The sequence below is a fragment of the Moschus berezovskii genome, chromosome 22 (assembly GCF_049115385.1).
Source record: "Moschus berezovskii isolate FMDL1 chromosome 22, NW_MosBer_1.0, whole genome shotgun sequence".
NCBI lineage: Eukaryota > Metazoa > Chordata > Mammalia > Artiodactyla > Moschidae > Moschus > Moschus berezovskii.
Genome location: NC_142481.1, coordinates 61,568,554 through 61,580,997, shown reverse-complemented (window position 1 = coordinate 61,580,997; position 12,444 = coordinate 61,568,554). Strand labels below are relative to the sequence as shown.

The 12,444-nt window shown below is 62.3% G+C and overlaps 1 protein-coding gene across 3 annotated transcripts in view; it reads right to left on the bottom strand.

Moving 5' to 3' along the window:
* BCAR1 (BCAR1 scaffold protein, Cas family member) overlaps positions 1-12,444 on the bottom strand; it is a 34,296-nt gene that overhangs the window by 2,052 nt on the left and 19,800 nt on the right. For all 3 annotated transcript variants that reach the window (XM_055413116.2, XM_055413118.2, XM_055413117.2), the window contains exons 2-6: positions 9,546-10,133; positions 4,997-5,158; positions 4,524-4,640; positions 2,435-3,535; positions 1,499-1,588 (exon numbers count right to left, since the gene is read on the bottom strand). In XM_055413116.2, coding sequence (XP_055269091.2) covers positions 1,499-1,588; positions 2,435-3,535; positions 4,524-4,640; positions 4,997-5,158; positions 9,546-10,133 — 2,058 coding nt within the window. The remainder of the gene's footprint in view (positions 1-1,498; positions 1,589-2,434; positions 3,536-4,523; positions 4,641-4,996; positions 5,159-9,545; positions 10,134-12,444) is intronic.

Here is a 12,444-nt window from a genome sequence, read left to right as displayed (position 1 = left end):
TCACCCCAAGCTGGTTCTGACTGGGTGGCTGTGACCAGCCCTGCATAGACTCTGATTTCAGGCTTTACTTAATTAGCAAACCAGTGTGACACTGACCCTTCCTATCACTTGAAACCCTCACCTGCCCTTTTAGCTGGCTACTTGGTGAAACTCACTTGGTTCTCTTGTCCAGCGTGAGAATATGCTCATTTTCTGCAGCTTTATCTCCAGAGAGTCCTTTTCAATCTTTGACAGATTCTTAACAGCTATATCATATCCTACTGTCCGAATGGCCACACTTTATTCAGCCTACACTCCACTGGTAGGTATTTGGTGGTGGTGGGGTCTCCAGAGTTTTCACTGATGTGGATATGGAACAACAAACGCTCCTGTCAACACATTTTATATTCCTATGCCCCTCTCTTAGAAACTCAAGATCTTTGGTTTCTCAAACACGCTCCTTTTATTTCAGCTTTTAGTAATTTATCTAAGTTACTGACCAAGTATGTGAAGAGATTTGTAGTCAGCACAGATTTATTTACAAAAGTAACTCTGGGAACAAACTAAATGTCCACCAACACGAGGCTGGTTAAATAAACGCTGCAAGAGTATGGCAGAGGCAGAGAAGACAAAACACATGTCCATTTCCCAAGTGGAGATTCCATTCACAGCCAGTCATTAACGTCTATACCTTGACTGCACGTGTTCTGTGTGCCCAGCACCTCCTAGGCATTATACTGTTTACTCATTTAATTCTCACACTGACCCCAAGATGGTTATAAGTACATCCCCTAGTTCGCAGCTGGGGAACGTGGCTTTGAAAGCCACACCCCAAGTCCCCCGTCTCGGGCGAACCTGGTGGGCTCTCCCCTAGACCACTCTTCCCCACACTCAAGGAACGGGAAATGAGGGGAACTCTCTGGGTGGCATCTTCTGTGTTGATTTTGTATCAGACTATATTTTAATTTTTAAAATCTTCATAATCAGAATAAAACTCCCTTTAAAAAAAAATCCCTTTACTATTCTATGGAAACAAGCCAAAATATAAGCAAAATTCTACGTCCTCAGATAAACACAGCAGTGTTTTTCACAAGAAGAACTGGGTACAAAGTAAACATTCAACTATAACTGATGTAGGCTGACTTTAAAAACAATTTATGGTCAATATTTAATGCCACAGAAACATCCTGAGATGAAAGCAGATGTAACTGTTTTCATTCACGTCTCAGCCCCGGGTGGAGGCCCCTTCCAAGGCTGGAGCAAGACTGGAAACCAGTCCCAGAGCCTGGCGACCGCCCCCAAGGGAATGGCTTCTTTTCTGCTTTCACACTTCTCTGCGTGTGCTAAGATACCTGCCAGGATGACTGACAACAACCTACACAAATCCCGCTGACACACCCGGACAGTTATGCAGGAGAGCGGGTCGGGTCGGGTCTGGGGAGCCCTGGGAGGCTCAGCTCGAAAGACAGACTCTCAAGACGAAGGCGCCAGGAGAGGCTGCGAGCCTGAGCGCCCTCACCTGCTGCAGCTCCAGCTGGCCCTTCCCCTGCCGCATGATGTTGCCCTTTTCCAGCAGCTCCTTCTGGGTCTTCTCGAACTCTTCCTTCCCCTGGAGGGGAGATAGGATGGAGGTGAGAGCAGTGCCCAGGCCAGGCGGTGCAGTGAGGCCAGCAGCCACCGGGGGCGCTGTGGCCCCGCGCGGGGTGAGGACGGGGCTGGGGGTGAGCACAGGGCTGGGCTGGAGGTGAGGACGGAGCTGGGCTCGGGGTGAGGCGGCCAGGCCCCGGGCCGCCTTCAGCCCCAGCCTTCAGACGGGCACCCGCCACGCCGCCATGCGCCAGCTTGGGGTGAGAACAGGGCGGGCGCCCACCACGCAGTCGGGCCCCGCCGTCCTGCCCCGCTCCTCCCCCACGGCAGGAATAGCTTCCGGGCCGCCCCCTGAGGTACAGGGTCTGCCTGCCCGCCCACCCCTGACCGCTGTCCCTGGGACGCCCACTCAGCCGGCACACGGGCCTCCACTCAGAGGCCCAGCCGGGCCCACCACCCGTCCCCTCGCTGTTCCCCTCTCCTGCTAGCATCTTTGCCTTTGCTTGTACTTCGGGATTCACCTACCGAAATAGGACAAGGCGCAGGAGCCTGATAAGCCCTGCCCTTGCAGGTGATCCGCAGCCATCACTGGGGGGCACTGCAGGACCCCTGATGGTGCGGCCACATGGGACCGAGGGCCTGAGACAGGGGTAGGATGGGACTCCAGGAGCCCAGCTGGCCTGGAAAGTTGCAGTGACGGCACAGGGACTCAATAAGACCACGCCGGGACCCACGTCTGCCTGTGGCCGCAGGAGTCTTCTGTGGGGTTGGGGCCCCCAGGACCCACGTCTGCCTGTGGCCGCGGGAGCCTTCTGTGGGATCGGGACCCCTGGGACAGGGTGGCAAAGGTGGAACCGCGCGCACCCACCTGCAGGTGCACGTAATCGTAGTCCTCCATCCAGCCCCCCTCGCTGTTCTCATACGGCCCGTCAGGAGAGTCCTGGGAGGTGAACTTGGGGGGCGAGGGCAAGGGCCGGGACTGGATGCTGCTGGCTTTGTCGGTGGGGTTGGGGTGCGGGGGTCCACCCCCCTCCGGCCCTGGGACAGAGGCCTTGGTCCGTCTGAAGAGCAGCGAGGCGTTGCCGTGCAGGAAGGAGGCCAGCTGCTTGGCGTCCTCGGGCACTGCCCGTGAGCAGGCCACCAGGCGATCCAGGTCTTCGGGGGTGGCCCCCAGGCCTCCCCGGCTGATGTCAAGGGCCTGACTGTGGGCCACCAGCGTCTGGTACACGTCCTCCATCTTCTGCAGCTGCCGGCTCAGCTTGGCGTGCAGCGTGCGGTCGGAGGTGTGTGTGGCATTGCCCACTGCGCTGTGGGCGAACTCCAGCAGCTCGTGGACGGCCGCATGGACAGCGGCCACAGCAGCCCGCAGGTCCGCGGCTGGAGGCTCCTGAGGCTCGGGGGGCCCCCGCCGGCCCCCGCACCCCCCTGAGCTGCCTGCCAGGTCCAAGAGGTGGGCCACCGTGGCACTCACGCCCTGCTGCAGGCGGGCCAGGGCCTCCACGGCCACCTCCAGCTCCAAGGGCTCGCGGCCTGGCACCGCCGCCTCCAGGGAGGAGGCTGACTGGCTGCTGCGGGTGCTGCCAGTGCTCGAGGCTGACAGGCGCTTGGCGTCGGCCGGGGCCTCCCGCTCGGCCGCAGGGGGCACCGAGTACACTCCGACATCCGCTGCGCTGCCACAGGCCACCTCAGGGGGCAGGAGCCGCTCCCGGGGCACGTCATAGAGGGCGCCGGGGCCTGACCGCCGCAAGCCTGGGGGCACATCGTAGAGGTCGGGGGCGGGGGGCGGCACGTCGTACACGTCCTCGGCCGCCGGCGGGGAGTCTGGATGGGGCGTGGCCAGGACCAGCGGGTGGCGGGTTGGGTCGAAGGGCTTGGCCTTGGCGAAGGCAGGAGGCACATCGTAGGTCTCCTCACGCAGCAGGGGGCCGTCAGGCACATCCTTGCTCACCGAGGGAGGGACATCGTACACCTGGGGGCCGAGAAGCGGTCACAGCTGCCCGTCTACCTGCCCTCCTGGGACCTGCGGGTGGACCCAGGCATCCGCGCACACACAGCCCGGCCCTCGAGAGCTGCGATTCTTCTGCCCAAAAGTTACGCTTCGGAGCCCGACTCGGGCCAGACCAGAGCTCAAAATCCCAGCCCCACCACTTACTAGCTGTGCAACCTCAGGCGCTAGGTGCCATTCTTTGGGCCTGTCCGCTCGCCTATGCGAGAATGCCCTCACGGGTTTATTGTGAGGACTATACGATTTAATTCTCTGTGTGACTGCAAACACTCAGGGAGAGGTCGGCTATGGCACCATTACCACTCCCACCCTCAGCACCACCACCACTGGGTATTCTCTACTCAATGTCTACTCTTAGTCTCTCAGTCGTATCTGACTCTCTGTGACCCCATGGACTGTAGCCCTCCAGGCTCCTCTGTCCCTGGGATTCTGCAGGCAAGAATACTGGAGTGGGTTGCTGTGCCCTCCTCCAGGGGATCTTCCTGACCCAGGGATCGGACCTGCATCTCTTGCATCTCCTATACTGGCAGGCGGGTTCTTTACTTCTATTCTAAGGCAGATATTAATATGTGGCTGAGCCACCTGCATGCTGCACTCAGGGTGCTGATGCCCTGGATTGCCCAGGACAGTCCTGGTTCATGCCTGAGGCCCCTTCCAATTCTTCTTCCTCCTCCTCCCCCTCTCAGAAGAATCCTGGCTCGGATGGTGCATCCTGTGGTCCCCCTGCTATCCCACGTGACCTTCTCAAGACCCTCCTCGAGAACGCCCTGCAGGAGAGGGACCCTTTCCTTGAGGAGGAAGCCGAGGCTCAGAGGGGCGCCTGGTTTCCACCCCCATCACAGAGGTCCTGGAGGCAGGTATCTGGAGACCCCCGCTCTGCAGGCCCCTGCCGCAGGGTGCACACAGTCACACCCAGCACCCCGTGCGGCTGCAGAATCCCCTCCGCGCTCACCGCGTGGTGGCTGGCCAACGGCAGGCCCTTCTCCACACTGGGGGGCACGTCGTACACGTCCAGTGATGGGTCCCGGCTGTTGGGACCCTTGACGGCCATGGGGGGCGTGTCGTATACCTGAGGGCAGGAGAGGCACAGTAATGCAGGGGCCAGGGCCACCTGAGGGCAGGGAGAGGGGACCCCAAACTGCACCCCAGGGCCTCCCCAGCCAGGGCTGGAGAGCATAGCGCCCTGGGCAGGGACAGGACAGGACCCCAAGCTGCACCCCAGGGCCTCCCCGGCTGGGGCTGGAGAGCACAGCGCCCCAGGCAGAGAGAGGACAGGACCCCAAGCTGCACCCCAGGGCCTCCCCAGCCGGGGCTGGAGAGCACAGTGCTCCGGGCAGGGAGAGGACAGGACCCTAAGCTGCACCCCAGGGCCTCCCCGGCTGGGGCTGGAAAGCACAGTGCCCCACCACCAGCCCGGACACCCACCTCCTGGCTGCACTGGCCGGGCAGCAGCCCACGCACTGGGGGCACATCGTAGATGTCCTGGGGCCCGGGGGCCAGCAGGTGGCGCGGGATGTCGTACTCATCCTGCTCGGGCGGGGGGGCCTCGAACACGTAGCCCTGCCCCACGCGGGTGGGCACCACCACCTGCAGGCAGACGGCCGACTGTCACCTCCGGCCCTGGAGGCCGGCCTCCACGACCCCCTCTGGGAGATGCCACCGCCTGACACACACAAGGGGCCCCAGAGCTGAGGTGTGCGAGTCCCTTGTAGTCCTGGCCTTCTCATCGATGAAACAGCGCGTGGAGACTAGAGGACCTTGCAGGACACAGGAGCGGAGTCCACAGCCCAGCGAACCGCAAGGTTCCAGAGGTGCCTACACGTGGGCTGAGGCGCGCGCCGCCCCTGCTGGGGTGCTCCTGCCGAGGGCGCCTCCCAACCGCACTGTCTACAGGGCAGCCTACGCGCAGGGCTGTCCCCACCAGAGGGCCCGGCAATCACCCTCGGGCTCCAGACGATGGGGGTGGTGGTGCCAGGCGGGAGGAGGAGGGGGCCTGCAGGCGATCCCAGGGGTCAGGGCCCAGGGCCTTCCTGCCCTCCTCACCCCCACACCCTTGGGGGATTCCTGGTAAGGGGGCCACCGAGAACTCCCAGCGCCCAGAGCCAGTTCTGTCGCAAACAGCAGGACAGACGCTGTTCTGGCAAGTTGCGTGTGGGTGTGAGGATCCACGGAGACCTGAACCAGGCCCCCTGCTCCCCACAGCACCACACCCCTGGGGTGCGGAGACCACCCTCCACGCACCCGAAAGGACAGGGCCTCGGCGGGGACGTCTCCCCTCCTGGTGCCCTTACCTGGGCCAGCTGGCGGGCAGGGCAGGGCTGAGCGGCCAGCCTCCCCCTGCGGGCACCGGCCCTGCGGGACTGGTGGGCCCCGGATCTGCTGACCGGGCAGGGCACACATCCTCCACACGGCTCCCAGCTCAGCCCTCTTGACAAAACGCCCTTCTGTACCCTAATCAAACGGGAGGTCCGGGACGCGGTGACTCAGGCGCCCCCAAAACACGTCCCTCAGGACCGCGGGGCGGAGGCAGGCCTGCCTCGGCGCTCACGCCCCAGAGCCCTGTGCCCCAAGAGCCCCGCGTCCCCTCCGCAGCCAGCGCACACGCGCTGGACGCCCCGGGGCAGCGCGGCCCTCTGGTCGGAGGCGCGGCCGGGCGGCTCGCTCGCCGTGTCCCCGCCCCCGGCGCGTCTGCGCGCAGAGCGGGCGGTCCTTCCCAGGCCCGTCCCTCTCCTCCAGCCCTAGACTTGAATCTCCTCCAGGGCTATTTTCAGACGCTGGACCCGGCCAGCAGCAGGCTGGGCGGGGGAGGGGGGGGCGGCTGGCGGGACGTGGCCGGTCGGCGGGGCCCTGAGGAGAGGCCCGAGGGGACCCCGGGACGAGGGGTGCGCCCCAGCTTCTCCGCGCCGGCCAGCACCGCCTCCGCCCGCGCTGCTGGGAGGGCGGGGGGCGCGGGGCCGGGCCTGCAGCTGAGTCAGGGACGGTGAGCAGCCATGCTGCCTGACAGATGTCTCTGTTAGAGGGCAGAGCAGGCGGCCACGGGGAGGGGGGTTGGGGGGGAAAGCTTGTCAGGGAGACCCGCGCCCCAGAAAGGAGCCCCTAATCACAGGCTGCCAGCTCCACACCTGAGGCCCCATCAGCAGACCTGGCGCCCTGGGCGTAGGAGACACAGCGGCCAGCCCGTGGCCCACACGCTCCCTCACGCACATATCTCAAGGCGCAGGAGACAGACACGCAGAGGCCGAGAAAACACGCCCAACAGCCACACATCCAGACACGGACCAGGGACCGGACAGGCGCCCTCAGGAGATAGAAGTGAGGCTGAAGGCCCCCAAGACGCCAGGACCCGGCAAGCGCCCTCCTGCCTTCTGCCCCAGCCGACAACTGCCGGGCAGCCTGTCCCCATTCTGGGCAATGGGCGTCACCCCACGCGACCCAGGCCAGCCCATCTGGCACCTCCGGCCCCAGCCCCACCTAAGAGCCTCAGCTTCCTGCTCTGGGGACGGAGGCCCAGGCTTGACATGGGTCCCCCTCTCCTGAGGAGCGAGGCTGAGCTGAGCTGTGTCTGCAGCTCTGACCCAGAGGTGCTCCCCCAGGACTGGCCTCCCCATCCGGGGCCCCCTGGCTTCTGCCCTCGGCTTCCTAAGCCATGCCCAAGCCCCAAAGGGTGCTGACTCCCGAGGTGGCCCTGACCTCCCCCGAGCCACACAGGCCGCCCTGCTCCAGGTTGCAGGCAGGTGACTGTTCCTAGGCGCCTGCCTCATCACTCGCCTTCTGTTTCCCTGGACCCAAGGCCCCACCGACACTCTGCAGGGTCCCCCTCACGACAGCCAACCTACAGCCCTAGAAGCAGGGGCCTCAGTTTCCCAGGCTTCTGAAAGCACAGCCTGAAACATGGGCACATATGAACGCTGCAAGATGTTTACCATCTTGCAGTTTGTCACAGAGACACTCGCCATCAAAAACCCCTTGGAGCCTGTCCCCCAAAGAGGGGGTGACAGGCAAAACTGGGGGCAGTTGTAATCACGCTTAGGGACCCAAGGAAATGCTTCTGGTATCTAATGCCAGATTTATAACCTCAAAGGCGAAAGTCTGTACCAATCTGTAAAAGATGAGCAGTTCACTAGACAAAATATGCTGAAATCCCCCAGTGAACCCGTCTCGACTGGGGAAGCTCCTCTCCAGGTGTTCTCATATATTACATACCTGCCCGTAACAAGCAAGCGTGGCTTTCATGACTATGAAATAAAAGCAAATGCAATCGAGTCTGCCCAGGCCAGGAGGAGTGAGGCTTCTCAGGGGAGGGCGAGGTTCCTGGACACAGAGCTTTACTCCCTGGGCCCCCAGCCAGGTCGGGGCCCTTAGGGACACCAGCTCTGGGCAACCCCCTCAGTGGGCACGTGAGGGGAGCTTGCCAGCTGGGGGAACCCAGAGAACAGTCTAGGAGCAAGCCGTATGCATGGGAGGGAAACAGGACCCACAGCTAAACATGGGCCCAAGTCCACAGCCCGCAGTGGGGCCTCACTGCACCTCTGGGAGGGGGGCTTCCACCATATCTGGCCTCAAAGCTGTGCCAGGACAGGCCCACCTGCAGAGGCTTGGAAAGGAGGGGGCGGGCGGGGATGGCACCTGCCTGGGGAGTGTGTGGAATGGAGCTGTGTGGGTGTGCGCGGGGGACTCTGGCCTGTCCCCAGGCTCACCAGCCAGTTACCGCCACACCCCCCCCAGCCACCGTGCAGCAGTCCCTGTCTGGGCTGCCCCAGTGCAGCCCCCAGCCTGCCCGGCCAGGCAGCAGAAGGAGCAGGCAGAGACGAGGGGCCTCCACCCAGGCCTCCCGGCTGTCAAGCTCTGCCTGTGGCAGGGCCAGGGCAACACCACACGCTGGACCGCTGCCCCGCTGGCAGAGCACAGAGGCAAAGTGCTGTGGGGAGAGTGTCCTCAGACTGGCGGCTCTGGGCGAGACACGCACTCCAGTCCCGCTCCTTCCGCGGCAGACGGCCCTGGGGTGAGGGGCGCGTGGGCAGGTCGGGGTGCTGCTGGGGTGCTGGGTTCCCGCCTCCCATGGGCAACAGCCCGCCAGGGACTTGGAACGAGAGGCCCTCTCAGGGTAACCATACAATTCAGCAGGCAGTGTCCGCCCCTCAGTCCAGCAGTCACAGGCAGGCCACCCTGCGGCTTCTGAAGCTCGCTGCCATGGCCTGAGAGATGGTCGGGTGCCTGGGGGACGAGCTTACCACCGAGGGGGCCCTGGGCACCCCCAGGCACTCGCTGGTGGGCCTCCCCCAGTCCCTCCTCTGTGCCCTGCCACCTGGCACTCATGCAGCCGCCGTCCTGGCCTGTGGGCCCCGGGCGAGGTGGCAGAGCAGCAAGATGGAGTAGCTGAGGGCCCCGATGGTCTGGGAGGCACCCGCCAGCCCCGCACCGCTACTGGGCAGAGAAGCGTCACCGCCAGCCAGTGCGTCCCTCTGGGATCCTGGCCGTTCCGGCCTTGCGCTCCATACTCCAATTACCCCCATCAACCACCTCCACTCCCCTTTCCTGGGCTCCCTGTGCCCTCCCCTGTGCGCAGAATGGCTTTACCCAGACACGGTTGGGCAGGTCACTCCCACCCCAAACCCTCTGTCCTCAGGAGGGTACCAGGCTCCCGGGGTCCTGGTCTACTCTCAGGCCTCCTGGGCCAGCTCCAGCTGCAACGCCAGTCTTAGACAAGCTGTGTCCTCTGCTGGGGACACCCTCCCCTTGGGGCTTGTCAGCTGAAGGACACCTCATGGCCCAAGACCAGCTCCATATCTTCTCCTGGGCAGCTCACCCTGACACCAGCAGACAGGTAAACACTCACCTCCCACCGTAGCCCCAGACCAAATGCGGAGCCGCTACGGGAACCCCTGTGGTCCCAGAGATCACTGTCTGGGCCCTGCTGTGTCCAGCAATCAGGCCTGGGCGAGACCCCCCGGAAAGGCTGCCAGGGAGGCCTTACCTTGGCTGGTGGCTTCGTCCCCTCCCAGTGCCGTGCGTCCATGGATGGGGGCACCTGGTAGACGTCCTGTCCTATCCCGGCGGAGGGCGGCACCTGGTAGGTGTCCTGGGCGGGGCTCCCCGGCCCTGGGGGCGCCTGGTAGAGGTCAGGGGCTGGGCTGGGGAACGGGTGATGAGGCGTCTGCTTGGAGAAGGCAGAGGTCTGCTTGGCCGGCGGGGACTGGAACTGGGGGCTGGGCCCAGGGGCCTGGTAGAGGCCTTGCTGAGTCTTGTTGGGGGTGGGTACCAAGTAGACGCTGTCCGGCTGGGGCGGGAAGGCGGCCGGCAGCATGGGCGTGTACGGGGCCGCGGGGGCCAGGAGGCTGGGCTGGGGCGGGCCTGGTGCCGCCGGCTTCTTGTCGTGCATGCCCACCAGGATCTTGAGGCGGTTCCCGGGCACGATGCCTTGCCGGCCATGGAGTGAGCAGAGCCACCAGCCGCCCAGGCCCTGTGTGTCCCGCTCCAGCACCGTCATGATGTCGCCTTTGCGGAAGGAGAGCTCGTCCGGGGACTCGGCCACGTTGTCATAGAGGGCTTTGGCCAGCACGTTCTGGGGAGAGGACACGGGGCGTGAGGGCAGAGGCGGCACTGGGCGCCCGCGGCCGGCCTGCCTCCCACCCCCTTCGGGACTGGGGAGGCATGTGGCTCTGGCACCGAGGCAGGAACTACACAGGGTTTGGCGGGATCCCTGTGACTCTGTGTCCACCGCCCCTGTCAGAACAGCCCCTGATGCTGGTGCTTCCTCAAATGAGCCTCTTCAGTTCAGTTCAGTTCAGTCGCTCAGTCGTGTCTGACACTTTGCGACCCCATGAATCACAGCACGCCAGGCCTCCCTGTCCATCACCAACTCCCGGAGTTCACTCAAACTCATGTCCATCGAGTCGGTGATGCCATCCAGCCATCTCATTCTCTGTTGTCCCCGTCTCTTCCCGCCCCCAATCCCTCCCAGCATCAGAGTCTTTTCCAGTGAGTCAACTCGTCGTATGAGGTGGCCAAAATATTGGAGTTTCAGTTTTAGCATCAGCAGAGTGCCTCAAAACCCTCGCGACCACAGCCTCCACCCACACTCCAGGATGGCACCCAAGCTACTGAAAAAAAAAACACAACCAAATACTCGCGGAGTCACGCTACAGGCTGGACCCAAGGCCAGGGAGGGCAGGGATAATGACAGTAATGGCCAGCACGTCCTGCGGAGAAAACAGGATGCACGCCCTGCCTGCTGCCCCACCGGTGCAATCAGCCAGGAGGGAGAAACCAGACAACACACAGGGGCAAAACAGTCATCGTCTGCAGAGCACACGCCGTCTATGAAAACAGCCCAACAAGCGCAAAGGGCCAGCCTCACGGGAAAGACGTCAGCAGGTAACAAAAGCTGCAAGTTATCTAAGAGTTAAGCAAGCACAGACTCCAGGAGACCTTGGAGGAGAAAATGCACCAACTGGGCCAAGCTTACTTAATATGTTACAACTGCAATAAAAATGCCAGCAGAATTTTTGGGGGGAGGGAAGAAGTCAATCAAAAACAAAGAATCTTTCTAGAATTAAGCGGAGAAATAGAGGTCGGCAAATAGGCAGGTTGGTTCTGAAAATGGAAGGCAAAGAGGCACTGCGTTCCTGCCATGAGGATGGGTCGCGGCTCTGGGCCATGACTGGGAACCCCGCGGCGATGGCGAGGGCAGGACACAACCCACATGCTCACACGCTGCAGGAAGAAAAGTCCACTTGGACACTTGCCTCACGTTACAAACAACGACCCACCTGTGAAAGGTACGAGCTTATATATAGGTAACAGAAGAAAACACTGTGGGAGACTATCTCTGGGACTTTGGGATGGAAAAAATTGTAAAACAAAACTCCAGGAAAAAAGACCACAAAAGCACAAAATCTAAGGTACCAACAACAGAAGCAAAGATGGATTCAAGCTCACTGACGTGAATGGTTTCAGCTAGATGGGTGAATCACAGAAAGCTGATGGGGTAGCAGGTCACCAATGACAAGCTGATCAGATCTGGAGTCTGGAGGGGCTCCGACACATAAGCAGCGAGAAGGCAAGAACACCAACATAAAACCCACAAAACACAACGAGTTCTCTGAAAGAGAAAGCAGACTGGCCAAGACAGCCACAAAGGATGCCCAGGGCTCCAGCTGGCGAAGCGGGACACATTCTTGATTCTGCTTTTATCTCTGGCAGGGCCCGGGGGCTGGTGAAGAATGCCAGCCATGCCCTCCCAAGTTATGGCTGTGAACAGGCACCCTACGGCCCGGAACGCTTTATGCAGATGTCACAGGCACCTACAGAACAACTCTACATGTTTTTCACAGACACTTGTCTGAGGACAGATTCCAGACACGTTACATTCACATGGGCGCCTCTGGAGAAGGGATAGGAATGAGGAGTAAATGGGGAAAATACAGCAAAACGGGAAGGCATCCCATAAGGCTGAGGAAGGCCACAGAAGGGCACCACCGTCCCCCGCAGCCCCGCTCCCCACAGCCCTGCTCTTTACTCTAGTAATTCCTTAGTTCTCACAGTCGCCCCAGAACCGCCGACTTGGGGCACTGCTCTGTTCTCCATGAGTCAGCCCCATGCAGATGCCCCATGGCCCAGTGGCCTGTGCAGGCCTTGGGGTCACACGGTAGGACCCCAGTCCTGGCAGACAGCGTGCCGACAGGCCCAGAACCTCCCTGGAGACAGAGAACCGGGAAGACGGCCCGGTTTCAGTCCTCAGCCCTGCTGCGTGCACGGGGGCAGGGCCCAGAGATGCCCCAAGGGCCCGGCGGGAGGGCCACGGCCAGCCTGGCCACGGGCAGGAGAGAGGCAGCGGGCAGGGGCGAGGGCAGCGGGCAGGGGCGAGGGCAGCG